The sequence below is a fragment of the Pogona vitticeps genome, chromosome 14 (assembly GCF_051106095.1).
Source record: "Pogona vitticeps strain Pit_001003342236 chromosome 14, PviZW2.1, whole genome shotgun sequence".
Classification (NCBI taxonomy): domain Eukaryota; kingdom Metazoa; phylum Chordata; class Lepidosauria; order Squamata; family Agamidae; genus Pogona; species Pogona vitticeps.
In genome coordinates, this window is record NC_135796.1 from 460,199 (window position 1) to 480,344 (window position 20,146).

General features: G+C 50.5%; 1 protein-coding gene across 1 annotated transcript in view; it reads right to left on the reverse strand.

The window, feature by feature from the left end:
• The window catches only part of BCR (BCR activator of RhoGEF and GTPase), an 80,147-nt gene that overhangs the window by 48,353 nt on the left and 11,648 nt on the right, over nucleotides 1-20,146 (reverse strand). Inside the window, exons 2-8 of the mRNA XM_072983078.2 lie at nucleotides 12,731-12,915; nucleotides 7,536-7,640; nucleotides 6,935-7,120; nucleotides 4,637-4,744; nucleotides 3,018-3,078; nucleotides 2,612-2,664; nucleotides 1,342-1,482 (exon numbers count right to left, since the gene is read on the reverse strand). Of these exons, the coding sequence (XP_072839179.2) occupies nucleotides 1,342-1,482; nucleotides 2,612-2,664; nucleotides 3,018-3,078; nucleotides 4,637-4,744; nucleotides 6,935-7,120; nucleotides 7,536-7,640; nucleotides 12,731-12,915 (839 nt within the window). The remainder of the gene's footprint in view (nucleotides 1-1,341; nucleotides 1,483-2,611; nucleotides 2,665-3,017; nucleotides 3,079-4,636; nucleotides 4,745-6,934; nucleotides 7,121-7,535; nucleotides 7,641-12,730; nucleotides 12,916-20,146) is intronic.

Below are 20,146 nucleotides of genomic sequence, written 5' to 3' on the forward strand. Positions count from 1 at the left end.
GAAACACAGAAGTGGGGAATCAGCTCACAAAGGAGGCTTCCATAACAGCTCAGTCACCAAGGAGGGGATGGTGGCTTGTGTCTACTAAAGATAGAGATGGAGAAGCCTACCAGAACAACAGCAGGAAGCAGCCTAGCCATGCCTGTTATTGTATGTACCTGATTACAAAGCATTTTCGCAAACCACAGCATATGATCCTAAAAAGCATGATGCAAGTAAAGCCTCACCATTTCAGCTTCCCCTATATCAGCTTGTGGGCATCTTGCCATCAGTGGCATGGAGAGAGATGCAAGGGCAGAAAGCGAGGCAGATGGCCAGGCTGTGGTGGCACATTTGGGTTGGGCTGTTAGATGCATTGCTTGACCACACCCACCCCAGTTTACAAGCTGATTCAAAGTACATGCCTGCCGAACCATCAGAAGTGCAGAAAGGCCGAGTAAAGCAGAGTCGCCCCACCCACAACCTCCAGGGACAAAATGAAGAGCAGTGCCTGGCAGCTGCGGGAGAATGAGAAAGAAAAGCCTGTGAAATTAAGATTCTGGGAGAAAAGACCCCTCTCATCCCACATGTAAGGAAGCAACACCTCCTTCCCAGAAATATTAGCAAGCTGCCATTTCCCGCCAGCCTTTTAGAGCTGTAAACTGTGGCAAAGAAAGGGTGCCCCACAGAGAGGCTGAATGCCCCCTCCCTCTTTCCCTCCCCGCTCATTAGGATGCTGCAGGGATCTCTTCAAAGCCTGCATATCCCAGCCAGAGACACTCATACCCACTCACAAGACACACACCAGGACCTTGCCAGCTGGGAGCGTCAGTTACAGTTTAATCAGCATCCCATAATCTCACCTTCAGCATCTTATTATATATCATTCTGCAAAAATAACCATGCCCATAGGAAGGAAAGCACTTCACATCCTGCCTCCTCTCCACCTGCCTGTGAGGGGTGGCCACTGAGGCAGGACGATGGTAGGAGGCCCAGAGCCTCGGTTGCTGACCCACAACCAGAACCCCAGTCCGTCTTCCCCAGGCTAATTGCAACAATACAATAGCCAGAAACCAGGCTCCCTCCAAGCTGGCCTTCCGTTCAGCTCAGTATTCTCCAATGGCCTGCATCAGCCATTCCAACCTTAGCAGTCTGCATCACCCAGAACTCAGCCAATGTAAGAACATGTTATACTCAGAACATCTGGGTTGGAGGGGGTGTCAACCTGAAGTAACACCTTGTGCATCTGATGAAGGACTGGGCAGTGTGTGTGGACACTGATGCCAAAATAAATGCGTGCCACAGGACTATCTTTACATAATCCAAGTGTCCACCTGTGGCTGGCAACCCTTGGGAACTTACCTCTCCTTTCTGTATGGTCATGGACTGTCTCCTGGGTGTGATCTCCTCATTGATGCTGGAAAGGAAGTTCTGAGAGATGCGGAGGGCGTCCTGCAGGAGCAAGTAGTCTGGGTGGCTTGATGGAGTGTGTTTCAGCAGATCCTGCATCATCAATAGGAAGGAAAAGGAAACCCTCAGGGGACGGCAACTGCTGAATTCATAGGTCTCCACAAAAGAGGCACAGAGACTCACCCTGGGGCAAAACTTTCTTTACTCCAGCTCACATCCTTTGTGCATCATCAATGCAAACACCATTAAGAGCACTGCTGTTACCTTGCCCAAGGAGTTTTAACAGCGAAGGAGCTGACAAATCATGGGTGGGAGGGAGGGAGGAAATGGAGGTGGAATGCATGTGAACCAATGTTGTTTACAGATGTAGGTTCCATGAAGAGTGAAGTCTTTGGAGGAAGAGAGGGAGAAATGGAAGGCTGGAAGGAAAGGAAGGGCCCTTTGGAAGAAGGACACTTTGGGTGGGGTTTGGAGGGCAGAGATAGAAGAAAGAACATTTGGAACAGAGATATATCAGGCTGGAGAAGATGAGATGCTGTGAATGGCTCTGAAGGTTCCAAATCCCCTCGTGCCAGGTGCAAGAGGGGACAACACTGACATGAGGACCAAGTATATTTCTTTTCCATCAAAACCTAGCAAAATCCAGCCATGGAAAATCTACCAGGCTTCCCAATCTGGACTAGCTCTCATGTTTATACAGATGTGCAGTTATTTTTATGTTTTCTAATACAGTTTTGTGTAATGTTTTGTTGCACTATATCAAATATGTGGCATGGAGACCTCTCATGCAGCTGATAACCCATTATGAAACTGCCAGTGATGGCATTGTCATCTCCTGCCTCCTCCACCATCACTACCCAGAGGAAACCTGATATTAACCTTTTCAGCTTAGTTTCAGGGGAAAAAAGAAACAGCAGGAGATTATAGCCCTCTTGTAGACTCTTAACATAAAACCCCCATAGAAATAGTGGCATATCAAGCATCAAGATTTACATTTCCTTTCAGGGGAATTCTGAGTGTCTCAAATCACACTGGGAATACATACAATTTTTTTTAAAAGCTGCTGCTTCGGTGCTCATGTTTGGGCCAGATTTCAATCCCTTTTGCTGTTGCCTGCTGCAAACAGAGTTTGGGAATTCCAAACAGGGAGAGAGAGAGCTGTGTGCTGATGCTGACCTTGCCTGCAGAGACAGTTACAGCGCTGACCTTCAAAGCAACTTACGTGGAGCACGAGGGTACTGCGTGTGACACGGTCCACTGGCTTGTAGAGGAGTGCTGAGGAGAACAAAGGATGGGGGAGAAAAAGTTCACCAGCTGCCTTCAGAGCCACACAAGGATTGGTCAGGAGAAAGGGAGGCTCATAACAACTGTGAGACCCTTTGCAAAGCCCCTTGGGCAACTGGCAGGCAGGATGGTGTAACCCCTCATCCCCTTGGGCTGCTAGGGCAGAACATCACAGCCTTCCTGTTGCCACACAAATGCCACCCCTCTGCATTCTATTCTAGCCCTTCCTGAGATCTGCTTATCCACAGGACCCACAGACAAGACTGCTTCGAATTTCCACCCGTGAATCAGAGGGGCCCCATCCTGACTGCAGTGCAGTTCTGAATCTGAGCTGTGCCACTCACTTTCTAGGGAGTTTTTAGTTGTCTGGTCTTTTGAATCCTTGGTGCTCCGGGCCTTCAGGTTCTAAGAAAGAGTAGAAAACAGATTTGATACCTTCATTTTTCTCTGCAGTTTGAGAAAACATCACAAGCTGGCTCCCTACAAGCTCAGACAAGCTCCCACAGCCCACAACCGTGGCACATGGACAAGCCACATCATTGGTCAAAAAGGAGACACTGCACCAAGCCGATGTTGCTTTTCACAGGCTGGTTGCCAGAGCAGAGACTCCTGTCATGTTACAAGATAGTAACTATTTTGGGAGGTGGCTGGAACAGGCAAAATCTTCATTCCTAGAAAAGCATTGGAGAGAGCTAGAGGATAGCCCCTCACTGCCTCCCAGTAGAAGTATTTTGCTGTAGAGGAGGCAGCATCTACAAGAGACAAAGACCTACACCCAAGATGCAAGGAGAAATATTTAAACCTTTCCCATCCTCAGTACAATGGCCTACGAGGAAGGACAGAGAACTCTCCTTTGATACAGCCACAGTAAGCCATGGACTTCTGGGAAGATGTTAGGAGGGGGGTCATGAAGGACCAGGAATGGCCTTTAAGGACAGGGGCTGGAGGAGGTTTCTCCTTGCATGGAAATTAATGCCATGATAAAAATAAGGAGGGAAAGAATTCTTCAGAATCATGAAGATACCTGTAACCCTGAGGAGACCAAGAGGGGACATAAGACAGGTGAGGAGGCTCTCTGCACCCCTGAGTTTCCAGAGCTGCTTCAGAACTAAGATTGCCTCTGTCTAATGCAGTGATTGAGTCTTCAGCCTTTTCTTCAGCTTCTGTGCTCCTACCCTGTAGGGGTGCAGAGAATCTGCCCCAGGGAATAGTGTGGACCCAAACACCAGGAAACGGGCCCAAATGCAAACTGCTGGCAGCACCCAGCTACATGTAGCAAAGCAAAGACTGCATTGCAGGGCATAAAATCCAGGCATTTCTGGGTTCCTTTGGAGGGAAGCCCAAACAAGCTGTTCCTGTCAACAGGATTTCCCTCCTGGAGGAAATTGAAGCCTTAACACTTCCACTTGAGAAACACTCATGGCTGAGAAAATAAACCCTTCTTCAGGAGCACCCTTCCACCTTCTGACTAATGAAACCTGCACTCTATTTGATGGATGGGAATCCTTGTGGCTCAAGTGGGACTCCTTATCACTTGCTCACATCCCTTTAACTTAGGGCAATATCACTGCAGAATACCAACTGTTGTATCCCAGCTTTGCCCAGCAGAGCAACAATGTCAAGACTGCTAAAAGCCCCCCCCCCAGCAAAGATGGCCAACAACTTCATTCAGCCTTGCAGACAGCCTCTGCTACTATGCAGTCCTGCTCAGAGTCAACCCTGACACAAGAACAAATTCCTAACCACTCTGAAGCAACCACATGCAAGATCCATGGGCCTGAATCCCACGGGGACCCTCCTTCTTGCCACCAGCCTGCAAAAAGAGAAGAGCGGGGGGGAGGGGCAGGTCACAGTTGAAAGAGGTAGCAACGACAGGCACCTCCCGAGGGCCCATCCAAGCCCACGAAGCAGATGGAGGTACAGCCGCCTCTATGGCGTATATGCCTTGGCATCACAGCATTACCTCGGAGATTTCTGCGAACTGAGCGTTGGCCTGACAACACTTCTCTGCTGTCTCCATGGCAACCTCATAGTTATCCACAAAGGCCCGATAGACTCCCAGCTGGCTGGCCTACAGGAAGCAAATGGGAGAGGAAAGCAATGCAAGAGAGGAAGGAGGAGGAGTGAAGAGGACTGTTTCCCCACACCCCACCGTGGGCACAACACAGAACATGTCAAGAAGGACAAAGGGAGATTCCTGGAGATGCTCCTGCATCATCTCCCCCATCGGAAATTATAGGAACAATAATCAGTCCCCTCCTCTGCTCAGCACCTGTGCACTCACATATGCACACACATTCATATACATGCCCCCATTCCTCAATGGCCAGAGGCAGTCCTGTTCATATCCCAATTTGTGGAGGAAGAGCTCCCAGGGACCAGTTCAGGCAGGGAAGATTCAACTGGGGAGGGAAAATAGAGGAGGCAGCACAAACAAAACACCACAGCCCTCAGGCAGCCACAAGCCAAGGGCCCACAAATCTTGAAAAGCAAAGAGCAGAGACCAGGGCAAGGGGCATACAATCCAGAGCCCTTGGCTATGAGCTACCCTTCCAGCATTTTTAAGTTGCATGGAAAAGCCACAGCTCTCTGCTTTAAACTGTCTCCTTCTGGAACACGTCTGGGAGCTGAAAAACACCAGCAGCAGATGAGTAGCACACAGTCCAGGCACATTAACATGGAAGACTCATTTGACTGCTATCCTCCAGGGAACCAAGGTTGAATTCTCCACACATATCCTCCCACTCTCATGGAACCTTCACAACAGCCCTGTGAGGATGTTCAGTCTGAGCAGCCCAAAGGGAGAGCAAAACCCAGCTGTCTGAAAGAGGAGGGAGGCGAGGCTGCAGAAGAGCAACACAAGGGTCAAAAGTCCCAGAATAAACCACTCTTAACCGTGGGGACTTAGCTGTGATCTCATTTGCCGACTTGGAAACAGAAGCCACACTCCAGGCCAGATGGCAAACCACTGAGCTCAGAAAATCCCCAAGAATGTTCCAAGCAGGTCTGAACATTGGAGCAGCTCTCCTCCTCCACAGTCCGCTGACTGGGCACATTGCCTTACAAGAGCAGCCCCAACTAGACCACCCTCTCTGCAGGAGCCTGTGCTTCCAGGAGAAGAGGCAGAAACACCTCACCAACAAAAGCGCCCCCTTCATAATCCTTCCTTTACCCAACAAGCTCCCCCTCTTCAAATTCTCTGCTGGTTCTACAGAAATTCAGTTTGTTTACTTTGAGGGTTAGGCTTCCTCCTGGACATGACTGCCATTTGTGTTAAACAGGCCCGAGAGAAGGCCTCTGCCAGCTGTGTCGCAGAAGACAGGGGCTGTTTTCTGAAGTCTTTCCCTCTGGCTGCCAGGGGTCTTGGCCCTACTTCTCCCCCACTCCAGTGCTCCCTGCCCCCAGCAAACCTGACAGGCCTGGCCTCCCACCCCTCCAGCAGGCTCAGAAAAGCTGCAGCAGCAGGAAAATCCACTAACAGGAGATAGCAGAGCTGCATGAGGTACTGGTCCCATAATACCAGAGGTCCCTTGCCAAAAAATTCCACCTCAGGAACACAGTGTTGCTTTCTTTGAAAGGAAAGAAAGATGGAGAAGGGAAATCCCCAGAAAGTGGCCAGAGTCCTTTCCATAAAGTGACATGTGCAAAGGCTTGCTAGTGGAACTCCCTGCACAGGAAAGCACCCGCTGCACCTGTGCACACTGGAGGGATGTGGACGCGTCTTGGACTAGGAGGGACTTCTCAGGACAGCCAAGGGGGCTGTGCCCCCTCCCCAGGCTGCAGGATGATGAGTCACAACAGCAAAATGGTGTTCAACAGGACAGATGGGGAGAATGGCAGGCATCGAGGAGAACAGGAGGAGACTTTCCAGGGGCCTCGGCATCATTTCCCTCATGTGCCTCCATGTACTTCAGAGCACAGCAAGCAAGGAAAACAAAGCCAGAAGACAAAAGGCAAAACCTGCCAGCCGAGACTCACAAGTCCACACACAGCAAGATATGCTAGTGGCCCTGGAGGGGACTGACCTACTCTCAAGACACAGAACTCAACCACCTCCATCTGCAGGGCAGGACCATTGCTAGCCTTCCCACCTGGGTGCCTTCCTGGGTCCCACACATCTCCCCCACCCCAGCTGCCATCTCTCCTAGCCCCCCCCCATGCCCCATAACCCTGTGACAAAGGACAGCCATGGGGCAACCAGGGTAGGGGTGGAGAGGCCCTTTTTTCAAACAGCCGGCGGGATGCACAGGGTGGGGCTCACCAGCTTCTGGAAGAGGTCGCCCACCCGCTGCTGGTGACTCCACTGCTGGACTCGCGGGAGGAGGCCGTCGTAGAACTCCTTGTGGATCTCGAAGAGCTCTGGCACTTTGAAGAAGATGGTCTCAATCTGCTGGCTGGTCAGCACAGGCTGGGAGGTGGTGGCTGCAGCCTTCAGGGGTTTCATGGGCTGGAAAACAATAATCAAGGACCACTCAGCCATGGTTCACAGGCAGCATGCCCACACCTGTGTGTGTGTACACACCTAATGCATTCTCCTGGCCTCTCCCTGCCCCCCATGCTGGATCCCAGGGCTTCTGATTGCCCCATCTGGAACCAGATTCTGAGAACAAAGCCCCCACCACCACCTATACCCAGAAGGACTGTTGCCTCCCTGCAAAGCATTCTCAAGGCAGTTCTTTGGGTGGGCTCCAGTCAAAGGAGCATGACATGCACACCAGCCCTGCAACATCCATGCCTGACTCCCCTGCCCTGCCCATGGGCTATGTGCAAAAGACTTTCCTGGTGGATTGTATCCCACAATGATATACAGGCTGGCCCTGAAACTAACACTGCTTTCTGTGACAGGCATACATGGCCCTTACCAGCAGCAGAGCCTCCAGGTGGCCCAGGTAGGTCTCCTCACTGGCCAGGATTCCAGACAGCACCCACTTCCTCATCTCCAGGCCCTTTTCCAAGTCTGTTTCACTCTAGAGAAAAGAAGGAAGAAGGCAACCAAAGGTAAGAGGTCAGCAAAAGGAGGGCAGGATATCAGGAACGTTTTCTTTGACAGATATGCCTGGGAACACCAACAACACAGGCTGCCTTTGTGGGAGAGGCTCAGCACCTGAACCCTAAAAACAGGAGGGAGTGTCTGGACTCCAGAAGCAGCAAGCAGCAGACAAGTGAAGGAACACCGGAAGGAGGTGAGGGAATCTTGGTTGTATACTTTGCTGGTCACAGTAAGTAGCCCAGTTGTAGGAGACAGACCTCACTGGACCCAGACAGGCAAGGCCAAGAAAGCAATAGCTTACCACCAGCGCCCCTTGCTGCTTTAGCTATCTGGTGCTCTTTGCCACTTGTGTAGGCTCATGCCCACCGACTTGTCAAGCACAAGCCAAGGGCCGCCAGTGCCAGCTGGCTAAAACATGTGGGAGAGCCCACAGGCCAACACCTTCTGGGCCCTTTGGGACTTCTATAGCAACACTGGGCTCAGGGATGGATGGGCTCCATTTGGGCTTGTGCTTGAAATCTCAGTTCAACATCAGTTGCATTGTCGGTCCATCAGAAACGCGAAGCTATGATGTGCCTGCCATGCAGTCTCAAAGGGGGGGGGGGAGTAAGGGCCCTTGTAATATAAAGGGAACTAGTAAAACCACAACGATGGCTGCTTGTTTGTACTGATCAGGGCCCCCTCCCTTTTGCCTCACCCCTCCTTATAGACACAGACATTCCCCATGCATGGGGGAAAGTAAAGGCTGCACATCAAAAAAAAAAAAAAAAGCCGAGCCTAGCAACAGATGCAGAGGCCAACATGGTCTTGGAGGTAGGAGGGGAGTGAGCTTTTCCTCATCAGCCATCTTTGAGGGTTCAGGTTTTATCCTCCCACAACAGGCTGCATGGGGGATCCCAATCTCTGTACTTGCTGGTCCCTGCTACCAGATTTCTAGCATTTCCCTTAGAACAGGGCGGGTGAGGATTTTGGCCACTACTCCCAGAGGTGTGAGCCAGCTCTCAGGCAAGGCCTAGGCTCCCTGCACATCTGGATTTAAAAGTAAGTGCTGGCTTTGGTTGCAGCCACAATGCTAAATATTGAAAAGACCCTGTTTGCTGGTGAGGCAAGGTGTGCAGGCCCACAAGGCTCCCATGGGGATCCAAAGCTCTCAGCTGACCCAGCTTCCCTTTGGACCACCTTGGGGAAGCCTCACTGCAGAAGTGGTCCAAACTGCTGAAACCCCTGTTTAATCAGTGTGGTCTTTGTCCTTTGCCTGGAGTTGATGTGTCCCCCTTTCTCTTTGGCCCCAGAACCACTGGGACCATGTGTGTCTCCAATCACTCTCCTCCCCCCCACAAATAGACCCAGATAGCAAATAATAGTTTTGAAAGGCGTTAGGATTCAAGGGCTCCTCAGAACATCTGTTGGATCAACGCCCTTTGCAAAGTCTGGCCCAAATGTCTTCAACTGAGTTATCCAAATATTTTTTTCTGGCTATGGCAATCACCATGTGCTGCCACCCTTCAGTCAGGCAGGCAGTGGCTCCTCAAAGCCCTGATCAGGCAGAAGGACCTCTAACCTGGTTAAAGGGGGCTGAAGACAACCCCCACCCTGCCTGGATTTCAGTTCAGCAGAAAGAATAAAGATGCAGAAACACAACAAATGAATCAAAACTCCCCAGCCGCTCCCCCTGATGCTCCCTTTAGCTGGAGGAACAGTTGTTTCCAGGGGGTGGGTAGCTGCGGGGGAGGTCTCTACATAAAACCTCTCCCTGCTCCCCAAGTGACTTCAGTGTTTGCAGAAGCTGCTCAATTTGCACATCTGAGCAAAGCTTTTGAGTCAGGCAAAAGAAAAAGAGGTGTGGGGCAGGGGGAAGCAGACACAAGAGAGACCAGCAGCCTGGAAATGGAGGAGAGAGAGAGAGATTGCTTGCCACTCCTTCCTCTGCAGGCAGTGCATTCGTTTTCTTCTAAGTTGAACAAAACTCTGAAGCCCAGCTGCCGGCATCCTTTTCTGTGGCTCTAGCCAGCTCTGCTTCATGTGTGGGGAAGTGCAGGGAGAGAAGCCAACCATGTTTATAACTGCCCAGTGGGTTGTGCCAGCCTAGGCTCAGAAAGACCCTGTACCTTCAAACAAAAGCAGCAGAGAACAAGAAGCAGGTGGTGGGGATGGGGAAGGAGAAACCCACCCGAACAAGTAGGCAAACGTGGTGTGGAAGTGAGAGACCCACAGGGAAAGGGGCTTGCCTGGGAGCTCCCTCCCCCACCAGAAGACCCAAGAGTGTCCCTGCAGTAGCTGGACGCAAGAAAGGCCTTGCTCCCTGCCCACCTCCTGCCCTGTAAGGAAGCACTTGCAGGTTCCCCAAGTTTTGCAAAAGAGCTCTTATCCAGGCTGCCTATGCAACGGCCACAGAAATCTGTCTACCCTACTCCCCTTCTCCCCTCAGCTGCCCGCCTCTGCCAGAGGCTGCGGTGGCGAGGGCAGTTTTTGCCAGTGATGAGCCAGGCCTTCCCTTGCAATCAACCAGAGGCATGCCACCTCTGCTGCCAAAGGGCTCTAGGGCCTCCTCCTGATTCCACAGATATTGGGAGAAGCTGTTCTTCCTCAGCAGCTGGGCAGCAACAGCTGGTTGCAACAAAGCATCCCCCACATGCCAGAGCGGCACGGTGTCCAGCCCAGGGGGCAACCCTCCACCTTCTGAAGTCTGCTTGCAGGAGCAGAGTCTCTTGTGGGGCAACACCTTCCCTGTGAGCCAGGCTGGTACAATTCCTCCTACAGAATTCTCCCAAAAGACTGGGAAGCATGACTTTTCTTCTATGGGACTGTTTATGTAGAGCTAGGAAGTGCCTGGCTTTCCAGGCTGCTTTGCCTGACTCCTCTGGAAAGCCCTCAGAGCCTCCTTCCTCTCCCCAGACCAGTGAGGTCCAGAGGAACGGCACCCACCCTGTGATGTTGCACTGCCTCAACCAGCTGTGCTGCTATTCGAGCACATCTCTCTTTTACTGCCCTCCCCCTCCCTCCCTTTCCCCCCTTCTTTTTAAACTACTGTATCCAGAACTGGGAAACCTTGCTTCTGGAGAGTTTAACATTCAGAATCTCCAAGGAGGTTATTGTCCAAAATAACTTTTTAATGCTCTGGCTTGCCTCAGCCCAGGTTGGCCCAAAAAGTTCACATGCACAAATGGAAAGAGTTCAAGGACAACAGCTGGCAGAGAAGAGGTTTCAGGCTCTGACCCAGGGCTTCTGCCCCAACCGGAGCCACTGGCTGCATCTCCATGTGCAGAAATGTGGCTCTGTCAAGCTTTGAGGCCAGATCTGGCCCACGTTACAGATATTCCTCCCCCCCCCCCGCTCAGTCAGACTCAGGGGAAATTAAAAGGCCTGATTTCCTTCAACAAACAGCTGCTGCTACTCAGGAGTGGTAAAACAAAAAACGCCATGAAAGGGGGTTTCATCTCTTTATAAGGTTGAAAGGACCAGGGAAAGAGCCGGGAACTCCCAGCAGAGAACATTCAGAGAAAAAAGGAGTCCTGTTGGGCTTCGCATTTCTTCGCCGTCTTGTTGGGAGAATGGCAGCTTTGCTTATTAAGAGCACCACGTTGGCTAAGCCCCAGAAGGCAAGGCAGGGCCCTCCACCTTCCCGCTTGCTCTGTGCTGAGCCACAAAAGGAGACAGCTTCCCTTCCAGGGGATGTTCTGTATCACCAAGGACAAAGGGAATACATATGGAGCAAGCAGAGAGTTACCTTCTGTCTGGCTTCATCCCACCCTCCCCCAAGTCCCCCACTGACGCCAAAGACAACCTGACTAATGCTCAGCTGCATGACAGGCAAGGCGCCTCCGGGAAGGTCAAACGCAGGGAAAGAGCCTTCCTCGCTCTCTTCCTGGAAAGCCAGGCCACGTACAGAGGGGTCAAGGGCTTAGCAGCAAGAGGTGCTCAGCAATTTTTCAATGTTGTCCATTTTTCAATCCCATGGAGAGTCCTCTAGGACCCTCTGCCCCCTCCTTTGTGCCAATCGCCTGCACAAGATCAAAGTTAGACAGCACAGTGCTTGCTTGTGCCTGAAAGTCCCCCATCTGCAGAAAATCCCATAGTAAGTTATGGAGCTGAGAAGCATTCAGTCACAGCCCAACTGTGGCAGTGGGTTGCTCTCTGGGGAGCACGGGCATCGAGAGACAGGCATAAGGTGGCCCAGTGAAAACCTAGGGCCAGGCGCAGAAAGATGCCACAGACCACGCAAGAGCAAGGGGAATGACAAGGGCAAGGCCCCATGTTTCCTCTTTCACTGGGAAAAGGAAACGGGTTCCCAGCTCCTCATGCAGTAACAGCAGGCCTGAGCCCATGGGGAAGGCCTGCAGGAATTCCCCATGTCAAAGTCTCTCCAGAGGATGCTGCATGGCTTCAGTATCCTGTACAGTTTTGACCACATACACACCTACATGGAATCAAGTCAAGCAAAATACCCAAAGGAAAAAGTCATGCTGTTGCAGAGTCATTTCAGAAGAGAGACAGAACTGCTAGAGAGTGGCTTGCCCTGCCTTATTTCTGCCTTCATCTGTTCAGACACCCTCCCTGTCACAGCCCCCAGGCTGCCTCTTTTCCCATTCCTTCCCCAGTACTCCCCACCCCACCCTCGTGCACCTATTACCTGTCAAAACACCTCACCACAGTGAGACCAACAAACAACACTCGGGCTAGTTGCCTGTTTTGGTGCAAAGTTGCAGGCAGCCCTCCCTGTTGGGGAAGAAGTCCTCAGAAGAGCCAATGCCTACAACAGGCAGGAGGAAATGGCCCCTTGGACCCTAAAGCCTTTGGGCCCCAATTCAAATTGTGCAAATTCCCCCACCTCCATTGGACACTGCAGATCCCTCTGCCCAGGGTCAGGGAAGCTAGAGGTCTTTATTTAGGGTACCACCTGGTTGTTGCCCAAGGCATCTCCAGCCAGAAGGATAACGGCGCCGCTCTCCACCCAGGCCTTTTCCAAGTTCCACCTTTGAATGGGTAGATCACATAAGGGACTGCAAGCCTGCAGGTCCCCAGGCCTTTTCTGCCAGAGGCCACCCTGGAAGGTGAACAGGCACTCACAGATTTTGTGGACTCCAGGGAGCCTGAGGAGAGGGTGTCTTGAGTACTTCGGCTCTTGGAGCTAAGATGAGGGGAGGAAGAGGGGGAGTCATCAATGTAGGGCATTGTGTCATGGTGCCGCCGCTGCTCTTCAGCTCTGTCGGCATCATAGATGTACCCAGGCGACATCCCCCCAAAAGCGACATCTGCAAAGGAAAAGGAACAAATGGGTGAGAAAATTATTCATCTGGTCATCTCCTCTTGCTTTGAGCCTTCTGGGGCTTTCTGTGGATGCTGCATCTTCCTGGTTTTTAATTCTAGGCTCTCCTACTTCTGGGTGTTCCTGTCATTATAGCTTATGAAGAACATCACAATATCTCCTAAATGCACCTTCAGACATCTCCCGCTGTCTTCCAGGTTGAGTGAATGGTTGTGTAGAGGGGCACCCTCTTCCAGACTGCTCTTGCCCCAGGGAACAACCCTCATGAGCTGCAGAGAGCCACGTTTAGACAAAAGGCCTAAATAGCTACTCATCAGACCGGGAGGCCTGGTGGAATAGAAGACTACCAACTGCTTTCAGTACAAAACAGTAGTGAACTTGTGCAGGAGTGACTGACAAGGATTGTTTGGCTTTAGGCCACTTCAGGGCCTCCCCAAACATTCAGAGCAGACTTTGAATCTTCAGGAACATTTCTCCCTGCTGTGCAAACATCATCCACAGGTAGGTAGAGGTCAGCAGATAATCCAGAGACCATATCTCCCACCACCACCCTGTGCTCAGAGAGGTTACATACAGAGCCACAAGTTTTCCATGCAAGACATCATAACGACGTGGATGGTTGTCTGTCCTGAGATTTCCTGCTTCTGTGCCACCAGTGCTAGCACCTTCCAAAAATCATTCCACATTTCACTTGTGCTGAATTAGAACATTTACCATTTTGCTTCCATTAATTTCAAGCAACACTTAATCAGAAAATGCATACAGCAGATGTTCTTTCGATATTTGTGAAGCCGGGAAAATGCTTGAGGCACCTTTGAAAGTGAAACTGCTATTGTTTGGCAGGTAAGTGATAAATGCCAGTATTTATTTTATTTTCAAATTACAAGAATAATGTCTAATGTCAGAGGAAACACTCCACAAATTGGTTGTTGTGGGTTTTCCGAGCTCTTTGGCCGTGTTCTGAAGGTGGTTCTTCCTAATGTTTTGCCAGTCGCTGTGGCTGGCATCCTCAGAGGACAGTACTCTGTGTCCTCAAAGTGCTGTCCTCTAAAGATGCCGACCACAGAGACTGGTGAAACATTAGGACCACCTTTAGAACACGGCCAAAGAGCCCGAAAAACCCACAGCAACCATTAGATCCCAGCCGTGAAAGCGTTTGCGAATATACTCCACAAATAGTTATAAATGATGCCTGCAAAGTGACAGGTGGGGGAGAAGGAGAAGTAAGCATTGGGGGGTGCTCCTAAGCAAGAGGCAACTGCAGGACACACCCCAGCCCCCTTATCTTTCTGAAGGAGGAATCCTTGGCTGGAGACAGAGGAGAGGTTACTTAAGGAATGAAAAAGATTTTGAAGGACAAATTCTGTGGTGCACATGCCACTCACAGGCCTATCTCATGCTGCAAAAACATGCATGACCAGGAAGGTGGCAGGACAAGAAAACCATAAGCAGTGTCTGCGGGCTCAGATCATGCATGCGCATCTTCTGTATCTAGACATTACTGCTGCTTTTAAACATCTGAAATGATTCTGCAGTTCCCATCACTATGTTACTTCTAGGGGCCGCTGAATATGTATCCAGGAAGGACTCTGGTTCACAGTCCTAGTTGGGACAGAGTACCTGCAGCAAAGGCCAAGCAGCTCTGGGTTGGGGTAAAACGCAGAAAACTAGAAAAGCCTCGTCTTCTCTCTTTTCCATACCAGCATCAAGGCGAGGCTGGTATATTTTGCTAATCCAAATGCCACACCCACCATGACAGTGCCCCAACTGTCCTTATGACATTGGGGAGGGTCTTCCAAGGCTCAGGGGTATTTCCCTTGCCCCCTGAAAACACCACTGTCTCTCATCAGTTGCTTCTGCAGCCCTTAAAGGCACCATGAAAATGAGTATCCAGCTCCCTCCTGCTGCTCCCTGCCCCCACCCCCCCCCCACACACACAGATTGGATGAGGGGTGAGACACTTCATTATTTGCCATTGGCCACGTTTAGCCACCTTGCCCGAGCATCTCAAGCTGAGGTTTGCACCAAGCACAGGGGCTTCACATCCCACTGCTGGACCTGGTGGCATCCACAGCCCAAAGCTTCTCTTCTATTGTGGGCCAAAGAGCAGAGAGCTCATAGTCCTATCCAAGCTGGACTTGGCTACTGCATCTCCATCAAGCCAGTGTCTTTCCTGGGATATCTGCACAAGGGGGGGAGGGGCAGGGCAGCTTTGTGGATCTGTTCTCCATTCCTGCCAGCCCTCTTTCCCCCCCTTACCCAGAAAAGATTCCTCCTCCCCCCTTTAATTCTACAGAAAAAAAACATACGCCCCCACCAAAAGAGGCAGGCAAGCAATATAGCCCAGTAGAGGAGGCCAGAAGGCCAGCTCCCCTTCTCTTCCTGACCAGCCCCCTCCCCATGGTTGCCAAGGAAACAGTGAAATCCCCCTCCTTTGCTAGAGAAAGCGGCTCAGCTCCCAACCCTTTCCTCCCAAAGGAGTCCGGAAGGCAAACACAAAAGAGGAATGCGAACAGCAAATGCCATATCTGATGAGGCGCTCACGTCATGTTACGCTCCGCCAGCCCTCACCGCTCATGCTCCCAACTCCCCTGCCCAGAACTGCATCTGAAGCACAAGCTACTCCATCTGCAAAGCAGGGACCAAACCTGTCAATGAAGGAAAACCCACCTTTTGCAGATTTCAGATGACTGTGTATACAGCCCCCCCCCCATGTGCACACACCAGGAATCCTAACAGCCCTCCAGGGAGGCTGCTGGCTTCACGCGTGTGTGGAGGCCAAAGATCTCCCGTGACAACATGCAGTCCCTTCAGCTTGGACAATCATTGGTGGGGGGAACGGAGACCCCTTGTCACACCAAAGCTTCCTACAGGCCTCCAAGCCATGCAAAGGCAAAGGCACTTGTGAAAAATTCCCAGGTTTCCATCATACACAGACAAAGACTTCTATGGGTACCCAAGAGCATGGGGGGAGGCAGGGTGTGGGAAGGCAGTAAGTGGGCATCTACTTCCCATAACAACCTTTCAACACTTGCAGGCACTATAAGGTTCCTATGGGTAGGTCAGCCCTTTCTGGGGCTGAGAACTGCCCCAGCTCAGAAGGAGGAAAGCTACTCGTGCTACCAGCCCCCTCCCCACCCTGCTGTTGCTGCTGCTGCTGCCCAGGCAGCAAAGAACTCCCTCTGCCTCGCCCACCCAGGGCACATGGTCCCTCCAACCTTGCACCCATCTGGGAGACCCACCTCTGTGCACAAAGGGAGCAGCTCACCTTAAAAATAAAACACCTTGGAGCAGGTGACTCTCATGGGGGCACACCAGGTGCCCCAAAGCCCAAGCCGAGGGCTCCAGGAAGCCTGCAAACCAATTGCAAAGGCAGCAGCCCTGCCCTCCAGTGGCATATGGCTCCCACATTCTGTTTACCCAACCATCAGGGGAAAAAGTGTGCAATACACCCAAGAGTCATTCGCTGTCCAGTTTCTAGTAAAGTAGTGTTAAATAGTGTAATTCTGTGCCCATGACTCATGATCCATCCAGCCTCGTTTCTTCTGTATGTTAGTTTTGCCCCAGCCTTTTGAGACAGGCGTGGATTTTCTTGACAAGAAAGAGCTCACACGAAGAGGGAAAAGGCCTTCTCTCCTAGAGGCACAGGCAGCCGCCTAAATAAATAATGTGCCAAGCTGTCTCCAGCTGGACAGCTGTAACATAAGATGCCCCTGCAGATCAGCTCCCTGGCAGATGTGTGGTTTTTCCACTGGCTGCACCTTGCATCTTCTGCTCCCACTGATACGAAGAGGAGGCGTCAGTGGTCCTGGGCATCCAGCAGGATAAGGCTGGTCCTGGGCCCTGGCACGCAGCCAACACAGGGGAAAGGAGAGCCAAGCTGCTGGAGCGGGAAGCAGCTGCTCCTCCACTGGAAGACCTTCCAACCTAAGGAAGAAAAAGATGAGGCCCTGGAGAGGCCAATAAGCTGCTCCTTCTCTTCCTCTTTGCTTTCTGGCATCAGCCACTTGCAAAAGGCTTTCACTTGCATTCTACCCACCTCCGTCCTCCAGTAGGGGAGGTTCAGGAAGCTGGGGTGGGGAGGGAACCAGCCTTGCCAAAGAAGGGTTGCTTTTTTTCTGCCCAGCTGCTTGGCATATTCCTGACCAGCAGTGTCGTGCCAGGCGCAAAGGGAGAAGAGTCCCTTCCATGAAAGTTTAATGCTGGACCATTTTGCAGAGGTGTTTGCTGTAGATGGTTGAGTGGCAGGAGAGGAAATAATGATCCATTAAGCAGAGTATTGCACAACCTTCATTTTCAAGACAGACACCTGCTCAAACCTGCTTGCAAATAATAATATATATTTTTTAAAAACCCTGTAACAACAATTTTTGTTGTTTAGTCCTTAAGCCGTGTCCGACTCTTCATGACCCCATGGACCAGAGCATGCCAGGCTTTCCTGTCTTCCACTGCCTCCTAGAGTTTGGTCAAATTCATGTTGGTCACTTCCCTTCTCCTCTTGTCTTCCCCCTTTCCCGACATCAGGGGTCTTTTCCAGGGAGTCTTCCCTTCTCATGAGATGGCCAAAGTACTGGAGCCTCAGCTTCAGGATCTGTCCTTCCAGTGAGCACTCAGGGTTGATTTCCTTCAGAACGGATGGGTTTGTTCTCCTTGCAGTCCAGGGGACTCTCAAGAGCCTCCTCCAGCACCACAATTCAAAAGCATCAGTTCTTCGGCGGTCAGCTTTCTTTATGGTCTAGCTCTCACTTCTGTACATCACTATGGGAAAAACCATAGGTTTGACCAGGCGGACCTTTGTCAGCAAGGTGATGGGTGCAACTGTATGGTAGCAACAACAGGCAGGGCATTTTTTTCAGCCCATGGGTTTGTTGGATCATTGTACCCATCAGTTCATGTCTATCATAGTCCTGGAATTTTCCTTACTGATTTTTTTTAATTGCTTTCTTTTTCTTTCCTTTTTTTAAAGATTTTTTTTTATTAATACAAAATGAACCTACTACTACACCAAAAATCCTATATAAAATACAAAACAAAACAATAATATACAATTACCCTTGTGCACCCCTCACCTTCAGGACTAGCATTACACTTCGTTCCATTCATTTTCACTCCAAAATTTCATTGTTTCTTCCCTCGGTGTAAACCCCCTCCCTCTCCAAAATACATGTTCCAGAAATACATTCCATATTTTCTTAAAATCATTGCTTTTCATTTGGCCTCTACTTATTTTCATATCTCATGTCAGTTTATCATTAATTGCCATGTCCCATAATTCTCTATACCATTCATCCAATTTAAATTGATTGTCATTTCTCCAATTCCTTGCAAATATTATCTTTGCTGCCGTAATCATTATTACTATTAAATCCTTATTTTCTTTCACCAATTGATCTTCCTTAATCAGATTCAGTAATGCTATTACCGGAGACACTTGAATATTCAATCCAATTATTTCAGATATTTCTTTAAATATTAAATTCCATTCTTTCTTTTTTCACATAACCACCACATATGTAAATACGTCCCCTTCTCTTTTTTACAGCTCCAACATAATGTTGACACATTTTTATCCATTATATTCATTTTGACCGGCGTGAAATACCACCTCCATATTACTTTATACCAGTTAACTTTTATCCTTACTGACATGTTCTTCATAATTCTCTGATCCCATATTTTATCCCATTCTTTTTAATTGCTTTCTGTTATTATGTTTGTGTTTGCCACTCAGAGTAGTAGCTTTGTTACTAGCTGGAATGGGATAAAAATATCAGTCAGTCAATCAATCAGTCAAAATAATTCTGATAAATAAATATTCCATCCTCTGTTTTATTTCTCTTTGCTCTTGTTAATTTAAACTTTACGGCATTTGTTTTTATTACATGTTATTTTATCAGTTGACTTTGTTTACAAATGTGTGTGTGTGTGTGTGTGTGTGTGTGTGTATGCATGAGTCAATGGGCCCAAGGTGGATGAAACAGATCATATGCAGAGATAAACTAAAACAACATACAGGAAGACCAGAAGATCAAGCCGGACAATCAGGAAGGTCTTGCATGTGGTGCTAGACAAGTCCCTCCCCTCCCCCCCCCTTTCTCTCTCTCTTTGGGCCTCACTCCAATCCCTCATAACCTGAAGATAATGTTGGCCTGCTTTATAGGACTCTTGTGAAGACTGCAAGAAAACATTGTGCCTGCAGCGCTTAAAAACATCCAGAAGTTTTGAATGACAATAGATTATAAATGCAGTGTGTTTGCCCTCCAAGTCCAGGAGAGCAGCCACTCCCAGGGAGCCCCAAAACCACAAAGAGGGCCGGCCGCAGGCATCTGAACACAAATGCCCAGCCGCAGCCATGTCTCTTCCCCCCCCCCCCACATGTTCCCACTCGGCCCATTGTGGGCACACCATCTGCAAACAGGAGGAGGAACTGGCTGGAACAGCCTGCGCTTGGCCGCCCCACACCGTCCTGCAACCAAGCCGCTTCCTGAATGCTTGGGAGAAGCTGGAAACCAGCCCGGGAGCTTTGGGCACCAAGCAACAGAAGCGACAGCGGCCATGCGGGGCCGGAAGGGGGGAGGTTTGGAGGAAAGGGGGGATTCTGGGGGATGCAGTGCAAACAAAAAACTTTGCCAAGCTCTCCTAAGCCATGGCCCCTCAGTACATGGACTGTGACCCACACCTGGTCTGTGCAGACGTCAGCTGGACCCCCGAAATCCCTCTGCCCACTTTAAAGGCCACACAAGCCTTCTTGCACATCGACACACAAATGCACTCACACGCGGATTTCTGGGAACATGTGGGCGGTCCAGCCGGTGTTCAGAGCTCCCAAGGAATGTGTTCTCAACCCTTCCACCTCCGATGCCGTTTGGCAAAACGCAGCGCAGGCAGGGAGGCCAAGAAGCAACCAGGGTGGAACCACCCAAGAGGCCTCTCGGGCAGGCGGGCTTATTTTTAGCCCTCGTTTTTGCCAAGAGGCTCGGCCAAGCAAGGCTCTGAGGTTCACCCTTCAGAGAGTCCCCAAGACGAAGGAAGGGCTTTTCAGAAACCGAGGCAGCGCCTGCATTACAAACTTGCACAGAACCAGCCCGCTGGGTTTGCTGTGGCTATTAATGGGCTGCTACACTCCTTAAGCCCTCAAGACGCCAGGGAGTAGCAGCCAGCCCTCAGCTGCACAGGCTTTCCCAGATATACACTAATTCATCTCTGAACACGTGGAA